The 16,770-nt window shown below is 45.4% G+C and overlaps 1 protein-coding gene across 5 annotated transcripts in view; it reads right to left on the bottom strand.

The window, feature by feature from the left end:
* The window catches only part of UBR4 (ubiquitin protein ligase E3 component n-recognin 4), a 131,101-nt gene that overhangs the window by 53,416 nt on the left and 60,915 nt on the right, over window positions 1–16,770 (bottom strand). For 3 of the 5 annotated variants that reach the window (XM_049617952.1, XM_049617949.1, XM_049617953.1), the window contains exons 50-60: window positions 15,790–15,853; window positions 15,218–15,352; window positions 14,053–14,227; window positions 13,034–13,174; window positions 12,039–12,160; window positions 11,242–11,353; window positions 9,349–9,479; window positions 9,050–9,227; window positions 8,482–8,586; window positions 6,783–6,920; window positions 5,762–5,936 (exon numbers count right to left, since the gene is read on the bottom strand). In XM_049617952.1, the coding sequence (XP_049473909.1) occupies window positions 5,762–5,936; window positions 6,783–6,920; window positions 8,482–8,586; window positions 9,050–9,227; window positions 9,349–9,479; window positions 11,242–11,353; window positions 12,039–12,160; window positions 13,034–13,174; window positions 14,053–14,227; window positions 15,218–15,352; window positions 15,790–15,853 (1,476 nt within the window). The remainder of the gene's footprint in view (window positions 1–5,761; window positions 5,937–6,782; window positions 6,921–8,481; window positions 8,587–9,049; window positions 9,228–9,348; window positions 9,480–11,241; window positions 11,354–12,038; window positions 12,161–13,033; window positions 13,175–14,052; window positions 14,228–15,217; window positions 15,353–15,789; window positions 15,854–16,770) is intronic. The other 2 variants (XM_049617951.1, XM_049617950.1) reach the window with 2 other exon arrangements.

Raw genomic sequence — 16,770 nt, 5'->3', positions numbered from 1 at the left:
GAGTAAGAACTGCTCAGGAATGTACAAGACATAGCAAAGAAAGTAAGATGATGGTAGCAGTTCAATACTTGCAGGATAAAACACAGCAAGCTTTGCGATGGGATTAAAATCTTCAGATACGCAGAACATACTTGTGAATACACATGTATGAAAGAAAAGTCAACAAAATGAGCAGAGTCTGGACCTGGACCAAGATGCTGTCAGACTGCTGGCTTTTCAAACTCTTAAATGGGAAGCCTAACAAACAAAGGGGGTGCCTGGGTGACTCAGTCAGTTAAGCATCTGACTCTTGATCTCAGCTCAGGTCTTGATCCCAGGTTCGTGGGTTCAAAGGCCCCATGTTGGGATCTGTGCTGTGCATGGAGCTGACTTTAAAAAAAAAAAACAAATAAAAAATATCTAACCAAAAAAAAGTAAACTCTACACAAAAAATTGCAACTTCCTTTTCTTTCTTTAGTGGCTTAAAGTAACAACAATTCAGTTACTGGGGCGCCTGGGTAGCTCAGTTGGTTAAGTGTCTGACTTCGGCTCAGGTCATGATCTCGTGATTCGTGGGTTCGAGCCCCGCGTCGGGCTCTGTGCTGACAGCTCAGAGCCTGGAGTCTGCTTCGGATTCTGTATCTCCCTCTCTCTCCACCCCTTCCCTGCTCACGCACGTGCTCTCTCTCTCTCTCTATTTCAAAGGTAAACATTAAAATAAAAAAAAAAAAAAAAACAAAAAAAAAAAAAAAAAACAGTTATTAACATTATTTAAAACGGGTCATGGGTGCCTGGCTGGCTCAGTTGGTGGAGCATGCAACTTTTGATCTCGAGATTGTAGGTTCAAGCCCCACACTGGGTGTAAAGATTACTTAAAACTAAAAAGTCTTTAAAAGAAAAGACTTTAACAATTGCTCGATTAAATTATCCCTGAAAAAGGGGCGCCTGGGTGGCTCAGTCGGTTAAGCGTCCGACTTCGGCTCAGGTCATGATCTCGCGGTCCGTGAGTTCGAGCCCCGCATCGGGCTCTGTGCTGACAGCTCAGAGCCCGGAGCCCGTTTCAGATTCTGTGTCTCCCTCTCTCTCTGACCCTCCCCTGTTCATGCTCTGTCTCTCTCTGTCTCAAAAATAAATAAACGTTAAAAAAAATTTTTTTGAAAAAAATGAAGAAAAAAAAAATTATCCCTGAAAAAAACAAAAGTTAACTTAAAACCACTTTAGATATTTCTATTACTAACATGGCTAGATTACCTAAAATGGCCTTCCTAAAGACGCTAAAGATATAAAAAGATAAAACATCATTTTAGAAGCAATGCTGAGGGGCACCTGGGTGGCTCAGTCGGTTGAGCGTCCGACTCGATTTTGGCTCACGTCATGACCTCGCAGTTGTGAGATCGAGCCTCACCTCAGGATTCTCTCTTTCCCTCTGCCCTTCTCCCCTGTTCCCGCTCACTCGGCTCTTTCTCAGGATAAATAAACATTAAAAAGAAAAAAGCAACGTGGAGTCTCAAGAAATCTGAAAGGATTGAAATTACACAGTATGTTCCCAACCATGGTAAGTTAAATCGTAAATTAGTAACGGAAAAATAACGAGCAACATACTTCTAAATATCCTATGAAACAAAGATCCAATTACAATAGAACTTAAAAAACATTCTGAACTGAAGAGCAATGAAATACAATGCATCCAAATACATGGGATCTAGCTAAAGCAGAATTTAAAGGGAAGTTTAGAGAGAAATATATAGCTTCAAATATGTACTTAAAATGAAAGGTGGAACGCCAATTATTTAAGCTTCCCATCTTTTTTTTTTTTTTTTTTTCCCTCTGTATTTTAGAGAGAGAGCATGAGCAGGGGAGAGGGAAGAGGGAGGGAGGGAGAGAATCTTAGTGCTTGGTCCAACCCTAGGATCATGACCTGAGCTGAAATCAAGAGTTGGACGTTCAACCGAGCCCCCAGCTTCCATCTTAAGCTAGAAAAAGAACAAAAAATTAACCACCCCCCCAAAAAAATAAGGTACTACACTAACTTTAGTAAGCAGAAAAAAGAAACAGTAAGAGTGGTAATGAGCACCTGAGTGGCTCAGTCGCTTCAGCGTCCAACTCTTGATTTCGGCTCATGTCATGATCTCACAGTTCATGGGTTCGAGCCCCAGATCGGGCTCCATGCAGACAGTGCAGAGCTTGCCTGAGATATTCTCTCTCTCTCTCTCTCTCTCTCTCTCTCTCTCTGCCCCTACCCCGCTTGGCATACTCTTTCTCTCTCTCAAAATAAATAACTTAAAAAAAAATTTTTTTTAAAAAGAGTGGAAATAAAATAGAAAGCAGACATAAAACAGGAAAATCAAAGGCAGAATTCAGTTCCTTATAAATAAAGTTGGTAACTCCAAGCAAAACTGACTTTTAAAAAAAGAACACGGGCACCTGGGTGGCTGGCTCAGTTGGTTAGGCTTCCGACTTCAGCTCAGGTCATGATCTCACAGTTTGGGAGTTCGAGGCCTGTGTCGGGTTCTATGCTGATAGCTCAGGGCCTGGAGCCTGCTTCAGATTCTGTGTGACCCTCTCTCTCTGTCCCTCCCCCATTTGCGCACGCTCCCTCTCATAAACATTTGTAAATTTATAAAAAATAAAAACGTTAAGTTACCAATATTAGAAATGAAAAAAGGTAATCACTACAGATCCTAAAGACATTAAAAGGATGATAAAAAAAGTTTACGAACAGCTTTATGCCAACAGACATCTTTAAAAAATTAACAAATTATTTGAAAAGGACAACATACCAAAACTGACACATGAGGAAACATAAAAAATTCTGTATCATTTAAAAAATGAATCTGTAAACTTTTTTATTTAAGGGACAGAAAGAGCATGAGCGGGGGAGAGGCAGAGGAAGAGGGAGAGGGAGGGGGAGAGAGGGGGAGGGAGAGAGAGAGAGACAGAGACAGAGAGAGAGAGAATCCCAAGCGGGCTCCACACTGTCAACACAGAGACCAACAGGGAGCTTGATCCCATGAAGTGTGAAATCATGACCTGAGCTGAAATTAAAAGACACTTAACCAACTGAACCACCTAGATGCCCCTGAATCTGTGATTTTAAATCTTCCCTTAAAGAAAGTCCAGACCAGATGAGTTCACTGCTAAATTTTTAGAAGAGAATTTATACATTATATAATGCCGTTCTCACATAAGCTCTTCTAAATGACAGCAAAAGGGGAAACATGTCCTCACTTTAGGAGGCCAGAATAATATAAATACCAATACCTGACAAAAACGTTTCAAACAAAAATTACAGGTCTAGATAAAATATTAGCAATTCAAATCCAGTGATGCAAAGGACCGGATATCACAAGCAAGTGTCCTCACAAGGTTGGTTTAATAACAGAAAAATCAATTAATGTGGTTTACAACTACAAACAGATGTAACAAAAACAACTGGAAAGCTTCAAACAGATCATAAGAAACTATAAATTAAGCACGGGTGATTTTTTTCAAAGAAAAAAAAAGCTATCACGAGAGATGGAAAAGAGAATATGATAGTAAAACATCTATTTTAAGTAGGCTCCCAGAAAGAAAAAAATGACAGAAAACGAGACAGAAGCAGTATCTGTTGAGCATAATAGGTGAGAACTGTCTAGAATAAAAAGACACTAACTCAAACATTCAACATTTCCAAAGACCACTAAGTAGAAGAAATGCAAAGAAATCCATCCTAACCATATCCTAAAAACGATGATAAAATAAATATTTTATAAGCAGCAGTAAGAACACTATTTTCGAAGAAGCAGTAATTATGACAGCAGGTGACTTCTCACGGTAGGTATCGTTTTCAATTTGGGGGGAGAAAACTCTCAAAGAAAACTGTATACCCATCAAAAACATGTCTACAAAATGTGAGCTGAATAAAGACATTTTCAGACTGAGAAAATCTGAGATTTTGTAACCAGCCGCCCTCCCCTAAAGGAAAATCTAAATGACATACTTCAACAGAAAATGATCCCAGACAGGGGCGCCTGGGTGGCTCAGTCGGTTAAGCATCCGACTTCGGCTCAGGTCACGATCTCGCGGTCCGTGAGTTCGAGCCCCGCGTCGGGCTCTGTGCTGACAGCTCAGAGCCTGGAGCCTGTTTCAGATTCTGTGTCTCCCTCTCTCTGACCCTCCCCCGTTCATGCTCTGTCTCTCTCTGTCTCAAAAATAAATAAACGTTTAAAAAAAAAAAGAAAAGAAAATGATCCCAGACAGAAGGTCTGACATGCACAAGAAAATGCCGAGCACAGGAAGAGGTAAACATATAAGTAAATCTGAATAAACACCGACCACATAAACTATATAAAACAGTAACAATACCTTGAAAGCTTCAAAAGCCTTTTTTAAAAAGAAATTAAAGCACAGGAAAGTCACCGCTTAAGTTGATAAGAAGGGGCCAAGCCTTCTAAGGTCCTCTCTAGTATTCAGGTAGAAGATACAGCTCTTAGTTAACTCTGGTTTTGGAGAAGTTAAACGTACACACTGAAATGAGGACGGTAACCACCAAGACACTGCAGTACCAAACATGGAGGGGGGGGCAGGTAAAAGGAAAGAAAAAGGAATGAAAACATAGGAAATCAACCCAAAAGAGGACTGCAAAGACAAAAAGAGGCACCGAAACAGGCAAAACAAAGAAACAGCAGGAGGTGAACGGTAGGCATAAATTCAAATACATCAGTAATTAACACTAATCACAAATAAACTTAACCATTTTGATTAACAAGCAAAGGAAGACTGGATTAAAAAGGCTTTAAATAAATTTCAAAAAACAAGAAATCACAAAGACCACATTCTCTGGACACACAGAATTAACCCAGAGAGCACGTTAAGTGAGAAAAAAAAGATTAAGTAAAAAACCCCTTCGTGTTAAGTTAAAAAACAAACCCCATCAAACTATCATCAGCTGGGCCAGAGGTCACCTTCATCAGAGATGTTCCAAGAACTGAGGTTCAAGTGGTAGGAAACGGGGAGTACGGGAGACACTCGCTGACGCCCTCTGAAAATGTCTCTGATGCCTATCGGCTCCAGTGACCTTTTGTAGAAATCGTGGAGTTCAAAGTGCCAGTTATTATTTCTGCACTAATGTGATACCTGTGGGCAGTTATCTATCAACAAATCTAACAAACATTAGAACACAAATGTATCTCTCTAGTCACCTCTCGGTTCAGACTACCTTCACTCCAACAATCCAGCACCAAACACCACCACAACTTCTTGAGGGAGACGGATTAGGATTTTACAGATCGCTTTCAATCTGCCAAACGCCCTATCACTGGTATCTCCAGCTATAAACACGTATTTGCTGTCACCTTATAAACACGCTGAACACGGGGAGCTACTACTTCTGGCACACACCTAGCAGCTACAACTGTTGAGCCCAGAACAGTGCTGCTTGTAAAGAGAATGCTACAACATGGGCTCATGGGTGATGAGGAAACAAGAAAGATTTGAGCGGGAAGATACACGGTTTTCCGAAAATCACTTTAGAGTGACTGAGGATATGAAATCCGGGGCCTTAAGAGAAAAACTACTTCCTATTCTCTCTGCCATTAACCTACACTGATGTAATCCTAATTAGGGTAAAGAAGACAAACCTAGAAGGCTTCCTAAGACCTTAAACTGTTTCCTGAATTTATTGCCTTCGGTATTTCAAAAGAAATATACTGGTATCGTGACTCCACCTCCTGCAACTGGTCCATCACCCTGTTCCTGGAATCTTCTCCCACAGTCTCTTGACTGCAAATGACCAAGTCCTAACCTGTTGCTAGTATGGACATCTCCTTCTCCTTCCCCTTCTCCTTCGCCCTCAGAGCCGTCTCCTTCCTGGTGTCCGGTGGTGGTGCTGATGGCTCCAGTGCTTGAGCTGACACTTCCTGGTCCAGCTGGGTGCCCCTCCACCGTGGCATCACCATAAGCACTGCTCCGACCAGATACTAGAGGGAAAAGGTTACAAAAGTGTATATCGTCGCCCAAGCGTGGTGGAACCCAATGCATTCTGAAGTCCGCAATAGTTAGGAGATGACCAGTAGCTTTAGAACATTTTTTCTTCTGCGTGAAGAAGAAAAGAAATACGGAGTGAATGCAAGATTCTGGCCCCATAGCACTATGCTGAAAGACTCCCAGGGCACCAGTCACTCAACCTTCTATGGTACAGAAGATCCACCTACAAAAACAATCTTAATCTCTGTTGCTGATAAATTTCCATCTCGTAACCCAAAGGACACTCACATTGACTTGGGAATCTAGAAATTACCAGCTACTCTTAATCTCTTCTACAAAATATTTTCCTATCAAATTTTTAACCACAGACTGGTTTACAAGGTCAAACCCAAATGGCATGCTTTCTCATTCTAGAGCCCTCCCCTTTCAGCCAGTAGACTATGGCCTGCCATGTTAACACATCAGATCATCAACAGGAGGACTGTCCAGAACAGCTTCCCCCAATAGAGGGGGACAAGAGCCACAGTACGAAGGACTTTAAGGTCGTACCGTTAACTGTTTTAGATCAATCATGATTTGGGATTATGCACGTCACTGCTTTCTCCCAAAAAGAGACAATTAAAAGTGGCCTGTAAAATATCCCAATATTAACCATCTGGTGCTTAAGCTATTATCCCTGAACGTTTGAAACTCCAAAGTTGAGGTCAAATGAATTTCTCAAGGCTTTCAGCAAGCCCTCAAAACTTCCCTTGCCTGACACCAACCCCCAGAACCCGGGCAGAGACTCCTAGTGTGTTCCCGCCCCTGCCCAGGGAGATCGGGCCCCCCAGCCACATTACCACTGTGCTCGCCGGCCACCGAGTCCACGGCGCTCCCCCCGCTCTCCGAGCCCACGCTACCACCATGCTCAGCAGGGGAGGTCCGAAGGGTGGAGCCGTCAGTCGCCGCCGTGCTGCCCTCATCGTCCGAGGCTGGAGCTAAGAGAATAACGAGAGCTGTTACAGGTAAAAACCCCTCCTGGGGCGATAGCATCAAACCACATAGTGCAGAGGGGACACAATGCGGTTGATACATCCTGTCATCAAAGGAAAAAGGGAGAGATTTGCTTTGCTGGTTAATCACCAACAGGAACAAACACTGTACACGGTGCATTGCAAACAGTACTTAGACAGAAGTGAAACCCCAGTTCGCTGGGCATTTCCTTCGCTGCTATATACTACAGCGAGTAGACAGTGCAGAGATCCAACGAGAATCTGTGATGTGGACACTCAGTTTTCTAGTTAGAATGCTTCACAGTCACCACTGTCTAGGTGTTACTGACACCTGCTGAGATCAGAGACTACCCATTACCGTTCAAAGCACAGAACTCTGAATCTTAAGGAGATTTGTTTTGCAATCAGTTCATTTGTGCTTATGTGAGGAAATCACTTGTCGTGAGCTCTTGAATCAACCTTGTTTGTTTGTTTGGTTTGGTTTTTGATCAGGTGGTCCAGAGGGGAGTTCGTTGGGAAATGTCCCCCCTCCTAATCATCCTCATCAGACGCTAAGAATGAAGCAAGGAAATTCCCCAGAGACAGCCACAGCATCCAGGATCAGGGCTGAGCTGAGACAGGAGGAAAACGCTGGATGAGATACAGGGGGGAAGAAAGCCAAGACAGCCACAGAGCACGGCAGAAACACAATCGGCACAGCCCGACGGCCACCTCCGAGCCTGAGAGGACGGCAACGAATGAAACTGGAGAAAAGCGACACACACCACGGCAGCAAGGTGAGAGGGACAGCCAGTTTCTCCCCCTCTCTTCTATCCAGGGTTAAACTCCCAAGAGAAGAGAGAGAAAGAAAAGAAGGAAAAAAGAAATACAGGGAAGCAGCACTCTGGAAAACTCTAGATCAACCCTTACGTCACTCAGGGGTTGATTTTCTAGTGGATCGCCCAGGGTCCCATCCTCCTCTATTTGGTCCAACTCTCTACTCAGGACATTTTGGTTTTTTCTTATCAGATCAGCAAAGAGGTGGAGTGCAAAGACAAAACGGGGTCTGACGAGTTCCTCTGCACTTCCACCCCCACCTCCCGGGCTCACAGGCCCCTGCCGCTGAGCCTCACCGACCTGAGGCAGAACTCAGCTTCTTGCCGCTTCGCTTTTATTTGTAAATGAAGAGAAAACAGTTAATGGCATGAGCTCTAGCTACTCCTCGTCTCCCTTTCCATGTTGTCTAGAGCGTCAGGACTCTGGCGAAGAGCCCTGAAAGCTGTCACCGGAGCCCTACAGCTGACCACCCTGCAAGCCGCTCTCTCGGCCTTTCCTCGGGAGACCGGCGGGAGCCAGGCAGCATGCAAAGCGTCAGGAAGCAGAGCCACGAGCGCCTTTGCCGAGCTGCATCACCGTGCCCTCCACGCCCGCATTCCTAAAGCAAAGGCAGAAGCAGGAAGTCCAGAATGGCCTGTCAAAGCAGCTGCCCGTTCCACTCTCACAGCACCAGAAGCGAGGCCGGAGGGTCCTGGGGCCCCAAGCCGCGCTCCTTGCTGTGGACAGTTACCTGATGCTGTGGTGTCAGAGAGGGTTCCTGCGTCCAGAGAGGAAGAGCTGGGTGCCTGGCCGGACAGCCCCAGGCTCTGCAGGCCCAGGGCACTGCTGCTGCTGCCTGGGAAACAAGTGGAGAGTGAGCACAGCATTCCTTCCAGACCCCGTCCACAGCACTGCTTTGGCTGCCTGCTGCCCTCGGGAGTCTAAATTCACCGGCGTGTGACCCCCTCTGGCCTGGAGGAAGTTAATCAACAGCCGGTGCTGTCCACCCACCAAGTTTGGTTACAGACATGGTGGAAGGCTTCCTTCAGCTCAGGCAGGACACAGGCCGGAGGAATCTAACAGATTTGGGAGGAAATAATCCAAAAGACCAAACTAACGGAAATGAGGAGATTGGTTCCCAGACTGCAAATCCCACCACGACCCTGTCACTCTCCACCTGTGTCTCTGAACAGCTCTCACCCAGATCCACCTCTCCCCAAATCTGGGGACAAGCTAAGTCAGCCGGATATCAGTAACTGCCAGACCCTCTCTGCTGCTCAAGGCCGCCGGGCGGCTCTGCTCCCGGCACGGCCTTCTACCTTGTTGGTCCTGCTGCAGGCTCAGGGCAATGGCTAGTTCAACCATGGTCTCGTCATCTGCATCGGGCGGGATGTCCAGCATGGGGGGGAAGCCCTCTGCGCCTGCCAGCAGGGCCTCCAGGGGAGAGGGGTTGCCATTGTTGACATTTTCAGCTGTCTCCAGGACCATCGACTCAGACTGCAGAGAGAAAGCTCTGTCAGTGTCCCACAGTAAATGGCAGCTTTTGCAAGTCCACAGAATGAGAGCTAGAGGAGAGCTAAGAGACTCTTCCTCCCCTCTCCTGCTGCCAGAGACTCACCACCATCTCAAAATCTCCATGGTCCACCTCACTCTGTTCCTGGCTCTCCTGACGGATGTGACCAGCATTCGGAATCCCTGATGACTGCATTTTCTCATCTGCATCATCATCATCATCGTCATCCTTATCTCCTGAGCCAAAGAAACCCCAGTCACCCAACAGTGCCTGTTCTTTCCTCCCTTGGCGTGTGGTGTGCAGAGTCATGCAGCAGCGTAAACCCAAGACGAGCTACCAGCTAGAGCCCTATGCTTTAGAGGTAAGCCACAAGGACACCCCAGCCTTGTCTCTCACTCCCTGGGCCCAGCAGGATCTTGCCCCCTTAGGAGAAGACTTTCCCAGCTGATGAAGTGACAAAACAAAACAAAAAAAAACCAAAACTGAAAACAAAACGAAACAAACAAAAAAAAAACAACCTGAATTCCACGGGCAGAAAAATCTAAGACCAGTAGGCCCCAGGAGCTCCCACCAACTCCCACGAGACCTTGGGCAAGACCGGGGAAATAGTACAATTGAGACGTTTATCTGTGACATCACGGCAGCCTGGAGTATCATTTCACTCTTGTCCAAAACAGCTGTGTTGTGGGATTTTCATACTACATAACCATTACGAGAAGAACCAGAACTAAAATGTACAACCATCGAATAGAAACTGAGGCCACCGCTACAGGTCCTGCCCAGGCTGGCTTCTGTGTCAAGTGGGGAGCCCTTCTGATAACGGAGAAAGGAGTCCGGTTTAAACCCCTAATTGTCAGAAGAGGGTGGAGGCCTTCCTTGCCTTCCACTTACTGGGTTGTGAAAGCACGTGACAAAGGCCTGAACTGGAAACGTCAATTACCTGTATGGTAGTTTCTCACCCAAGAAAAGAGGCACAAACTGTTGCCTAACTCAAGTTTACATTAATAAATAATATCCAAAGAAGGTTATCCGAAGATCGTCAAGTTGCACACATTCCAATAAACCTGCAATTGTACCAAAAGGTGGCCACCAGCCACGTGTAGCTGCAGAGCAATGAAAACGCAGCTAGTCCAAAGAGACATGTGGGATTAGTGTGAACGCACTACATTCTGAAAACGGTACAAAAAAAAATTTTTAAATGGGAAGTATTTCATTAGCAAATTTTTATACTGAGTGCATGTTGAAATGGTATTCTTTACATACTGGACTTACTTCTTTTTGCTCTTTATAATGTAACTAGTGGAAAATTTAAAGTTACATATGGGACTTTCATTGGAAATTTACTTGTGAGCCAAAGGAAATAACCAGAGTTACATAATCGTGCTAATATTTAGACATTTTGTAGAACTGCTTTTACTAAAATGTTAAATGTCATGCCCTTGACTTGTGTCCAAGTGCATCAGGAGGGGTATCTCTTGTGATATTTGCTAACAAACTTACTGTAGGTCAAGACCACTGGGGATACTACCCCTTAGGCAATAGAATGGGCCCTTAACGAAGAGTTCTTATGCTAGGAAAATATAGGTTTCCTGAAAAATGACTGTTTTTTGTCTTTACTCACTGTGACTTTTGTTAACTGTTCTTATTTTTGCTATAGCTCTCGGGAAGCTTTCAGCCGAATATAAAATCTTCATTTGTTAATAATGCAAGACACATAACAATCTCAGGACAGAAATTTTCTATATCCTTGGCTCACTTTTACCATTAACCTTTCTCTGTTTTCTTATGGCTTCAATTTTATTTTTATTCTATTTACTATATGCATCTTTAGGTGCCACCTTAAAATCTTTATGGAACAAAGCAGGGTAAGACACAGGATAGACAAACAAAGCTTCCAGGACCTTGGTCAACATGAGCAATACCTCCTAAGGCTGTACACCTCCCTCTCCCTGGCCCCACCACGTGCACACACAAGCCTAAACCCAGACTTCACATTACCCATTGGAGTGTTGCTTCGAGGGGAGGATGGCAATGTCACATGTCTCCGCTTGTTCCTGGGCCTTAGGACTCGAATTAGAGCTTGTTTACAAGAGAAGCTCACGGCAGGATCCTGAGATTTAAAAAAAAACAAAAAACAAAAAACAAAAAACCAAAAAACTAGCATGCTTATTAGGTTTTATATTATTCACGAAATTGTCTATAAAAAAACTTTCCTTTCTTGGTCGGTCACTTACATACGTGTGAAAGACCTATCTATCTACTCTCACCTGCAACCCTGCTGACCAAATTCAGTAGTTAATCCCATCTCCAGACCTGGTATATGTTAAGACGCACTTCCTACCTGCCTGAATCTCAGTTCCTGGTAACAGACTGGCTGGTCACAGTGGCTCTCTACAAACGGATCTGGCTTTTCATCAGATCGCAGGCTCATCCTCGCTCTGTGCTAAAATCAGTACTTCGAACATTGAGCTTCTATGACACAATCACTGGAACTGGATCTTGACGTTCATTCACACACTCATTTAACAGTAACTTAGCACAAACTATGTAGCAACCGCCGGTATATTCCCTGGGGACTTAGCACTGAACAAGAAAAACAAAATCCATCCCTGTTTCAAACCTTTCTATTCCATGAAACGAGTGAGATTATAAAGATTTCATTGATATTCAAAACCCTTACTTCCCATTACCTTCCTTTAAGTCTACTGTATTTCCTAACAAACTTACAAAAAAAAAAAACGTTTCCCAACATTCCCAGGCCAATACAAGATATCTGGGGCTGGCCCGATACGTACGGGACACAGTAGCATCTGCATGTAGATCTTGGATGCTGTATTAATACAGTCCAGCTCACACGTGCAGTAACCATGGATAATGTCTACCAGGGCGTTGACGGTAGCTTCAATGTGAGTTAGGCCTAAAGGGGAGGAAAATACAGTAGAAAAACTTCTAGCTACTTGAAAATCTAACACGGAAGTACAAAGTCTCATCCCCACATAAAGGTCAAGCTAACAAAAACCGGCAAGGGCTCACGCACTCGGCAGAACAAACAAAACACACATACAAAAGGTGGGTTATCAACATCATTTGTGATTTACTTTATTAACAGTCTCCTAATCTCTCAAACTGTCCTCGGAAGCCTTTCCAGATATCCTGCATCACTGAAGTAAGTAGGCGTCTACTCTTAGAAACCAAAAGAGAGGGTAGAAAAGTATGACGAGATGAGCAGATTGTACGTGTTCCCCATAATCCTCAGGTCTTACGTGATGATAAACTTGACTCTGACCCGCCTTTTAGGTTTACTGCCCATGCAGCCTGCAAACACAAATGAGCACCAGGGCTCACTCTACTTTCCAAGATTGCTACTCGGATCTTTCCTTTTCCACGTACACTTTGGAGAGTGAGAAGTTAGATACCAAACACAGCAGCAACTCGGGAATAAGACATTCTCAAGCTGATGCTTCACTTCTCCCTTCTGAAGTGGCTTTGATCAAGCTCTCAAAAAATTTTTAGAACAATTGTAACTGCCAGTAAGGATACAGAGATACACAAAAGTGCCCCTCTATGAGAAATATTCAACCCCAGGGGAGGAGATACGGTACGAGAAAATCCCGCTTCTCTGCCACACTGCTGAATTCCTGTATCAGAAAGAACGCACTGATCTCAAAGCCTTCTATTTCCTGACTATTAATTCTGGAAGAAATGGCTGGTGAAGGCTAAAGACTGAGGGCTCGATCTGTTCAAAGACGGAACTTCGATCAGGCCTCAAGTATCCCTTTTAACATGATACCTGGCAGGCAGGCAGGAGCCAAGAAGGCATTCTTGGGCTTGGATGCGTGGAGTTTCCAGAAGTGGTTCACCAGCTGGGTGATGAAACTGCAGCAGTCTCCTTCCAACTGCTTCTGAGGATCTCTCCCCTCATCCGCTCCTTCTAAGCAGGAGACAGAAAATGATTAACAACGGTAAATCTGACATGGAAGTTAATTTGTTTTAAGGTTAACTCAGGTCAAGGAAGCTTGCCTGGGGAGGGAGTTTCAAGTGGGGCCCCAATCAATATGCCAACTATCCCTAGACTCCAGCAGGCACATCTTGGAAAAAAACAGTCTGGGAAAGGAATATCACAGAAAACATTGTATGTTAGAATTAAGTAGAAAGGGGAGCATTCAGGATCTTTATAGCAGACTCAGAGATCTCAGGTCCAACTGCTCAACTTCTAAAAACTAGGGGAACACGTGAGATTTTCTGGAATGACTCCTGGATGAGAGTATTAGGAAGAGGAACCGGATGATGACAGCAGATGGGAGCATGTAAATAACACAGAACTGTAAAAACATCAATAAACTGTATTTGACAAAGCAAAACAAGTTAGGTACCCAGCCAACGTGAAGCGAAGGGAGGAAAACAGAATCAAGCATGGAGAAAGACCACTGCACATGTTGTTAATAAAACACTGGCAAAAAGAATAGCAGGAGAGCAAGATTTGACCCTATTACTTTAAAGCAACCAGGGCCCAAGCTTAGCTTTGCCCTAAAATCCTAAGAGGTAGTTACTTCAGACAGAGGTTATACCTGACATCCAGAGCACTAAATAAACTCAAGGATGATTGAAGGGGCAAGCAACAGAAAGAATGTTCGCTTAAATGGTATAATCTGAACGTCAAAAGCCCTACAAGATACGAAGACAAGGGTAAAATCCCTGTCTCAAAGCATGCAGTCAGGCAGAGGCCAGAGATACGAAGAAGAGAGTGAAAGGCTATAGAAAGTGTTATTAAGCAGATTTCAGGATCACGACCAGGTAGGCCAAGTTCACCTGTTTCCATCGGGGGCAGCTTTGACTCCGTAAAGTGGACAAGGTTGTTAGGACGCATGATGGCAATGGAGCGAGCTGTGATCACCAGCCTCTGGAAGACCTCGGGGTCCAAATCCTTGCCTTCTTTGCTGGATGTGTTGAGACACTGCACAGCTTTGCTCAGCAAGGCCTGATCCTATAACAAAAGTATCACAGAGGATGAACCAAAACTAAGGGCTGGGTAGGATACTCCAGCAAAGAGGACAGAACAGCTGGCAGATCATCAGGATGGCTACCTCCTCTCGGGAAAACAGGTTAATTACCGCCAACTACCTGGAACAAGTTTTCAAAGCAGCCCAGTACAGGTAAACTTCTTCACACAGAAAACATTAAAGGCACAAAATTCAGAAGTCATGAAATAAGTATCAAAGTGTGACAGGAAAATGTGGACCCACCCGATTCTCCAGACCTGCAACATCCCCAATCACTTTGCTACAGTGGAAGAACCGTTTCTCTGCGAGTTCCTATCACAAAGAGTCTGTTTCTAAACTGCCTTTCCTCAAGAGGTTCAGCAGGTGAAACCTGCATTTCTCGGTGTTCTGGGTTAGAGGCACCAATGCTAACCATGGCATCTGGCCTGTTGGCTTCTTCCTCCTTGATCTGTCACCTTTTCCGTCTATGGCAACTGCTCTCACTTACTGCCTTCCACCACCACTTACATTTATAGGTGAGACTCCCCGCTCTCTTCCCCCTGCACACCCACCCCTGCCCCCAGATTCCCCCTCAGAGTCTCTCCAACAACCATTTGGCAATCTCCCCATAAGCAAGTACACCTAATCCAGAGTTGTGCCACAGCTGGAGGAGGATCTCCGCGATTCCCAAGTCCTCACACTTTTTCCAGGGAAAGCACCCCCAGTCTTTCTTAGATCTTGCTGATGCTATTAGTGGCCAAAAACTCAGTGCAAACCAGGGGCCCATCTGACAGCTTGTCATCAGTTTTGAGGGGTAGTCATTAATTTCCCAGGAGAGACTTTAGATGACGTGGGTCTCATCTCAATGGGGTCGTTTCCCCACCAGACTTCACACTCCCCTCCTCATTTTCCACGTGAAAAGTCAGCTCACTTGATTCCCCATCAGTACCACAACCTCCACTTCTGCAGAAGGCTTCCTGGGAGGGAATGAGTACCTTATGGCTGTGATAGGCCGAGCGGCTGGTGTGCAAGCTGGCCAGGAGGCTCTTGGACTGCTGCTGAACACTGGCAGGTGCCGGCAGGGACAGCAGCAAAGTGGCCAGCTCCTGGGCTGCATTCTTGTTTCTCTCCTGGTGCAGAAGACAGCAGAGTTCTCACTAACCCCACCAAGCCCATGCGGAATGAACGGTCTACGCTCTGCCCTCCCCCTTCCTCTTTCCAAGGCCACCGGTGCTAGGTTATGCTCTACGGACTGCTGAGAACAAGATGAAGATTTTCAGAAATGACAATCCTCCCACAACACGGGAGCAGGAATCGAGTCCAAGCCTATGACTCCTGGAACAGCGTTCTTTCTACCAGCACTCATCCTACTCTATGAAATGCCCTTGCTATGGATCCCCCCAAAAGTAGGACAGAAGGCCTTAAGCCAAAGACTTCTCTGGAGCTTCTCTGCAAATCAAGATTATGCTATAAATATTCTTTAGCTGCAAGGCCTCGGGCCTCTGACAACTCCACTGACTTCCTGCCTCTTCAGAAAGCTCCCATATACTTTGAAAAAGTCACTTGCCTTCTCGATGATTGGGCCAACAGCAAAGCAGCTTTCCAGGGCTTCTAAAGAACTCACAACCAGCCTAGGGAGACAGAAAAGCTGGCTTGAGTACAACAACAACCCTTCTCTCCAGTTGTGCTTTAGCCTGTGCAAACTATAGACGGAGGGACCTTGGGGACAGCTAATGAATGCCAAATACAAAATCAAAGCACAATAAGACCTGCCACAGGCACCATGCATATCGTTTCCTTGTGTTACAGGCCAGAAGAAACCTGGCTCCTGCTTGGAGATCAACCTGAGGCCATGTTCATAATCCGGAACTGAAAGACAGGGCTTTTCTTCCTCAAAGCGGATAAGTGTGCTTCCTTCTGCTGCCTGTGGCAGGGATCACTGAGAGGGGCTTAACAGTCTTGCTGCAATGGGACCCGAAGCTCAGGTGCCCATACGTAGGTAGGCAAAGGGATACACAAAGGGAAAGGTTAAAGCCATCTTCTTACACTGGGAAGGTAAAGGTAGTATTTTATTCACACCTCCATGAAAACGCACAAAGGCACTTCCTAGGAGTCCCTAAGTACGGGGAGAGAACGAACGGCGTTTTCAGGAGCATGCCAACTGCCAACATTCAAAGGGTGCAACAAAGCACCTTTAGAAAACGGAGCCATTTTCTCCTGGGAAAAAGGAAACCCAACTGTGGAAGGGTACCCAGCAACATGCTCCCCAGGGCTTATTCCTGTGAGTTTAATGGAGCCTGGTAAAAAGACCGACATTCTGATGCTGAGGCTCTGGGCAGACAGGGAAAGGTATAGAGAAGGTAGCTGGAGGGGAAAAGGTCAAGGGGTAGAGGAAGGCAACAAAGAGCCGGGGAAGAGGGACCCGAGGCGTAAAACGCAGTTGGACAGAACAAGTTGTCCGCTGGCTTGTCAGACACTAGGGCTCTCCCGCTGTCCTACGGCCCGCCCCCGCCCCCTGCTCACCCACTGCGGAGAAGGAGCGGAGAGG

Source organism: Panthera uncia, assembly GCF_023721935.1.
Source record: "Panthera uncia isolate 11264 chromosome C1 unlocalized genomic scaffold, Puncia_PCG_1.0 HiC_scaffold_4, whole genome shotgun sequence".
Taxonomy (NCBI): domain Eukaryota; kingdom Metazoa; phylum Chordata; class Mammalia; order Carnivora; family Felidae; genus Panthera; species Panthera uncia.
Note: the sequence above shows the minus strand (reverse complement) of the source record. Positions and strands in the feature narration are given on the sequence as shown.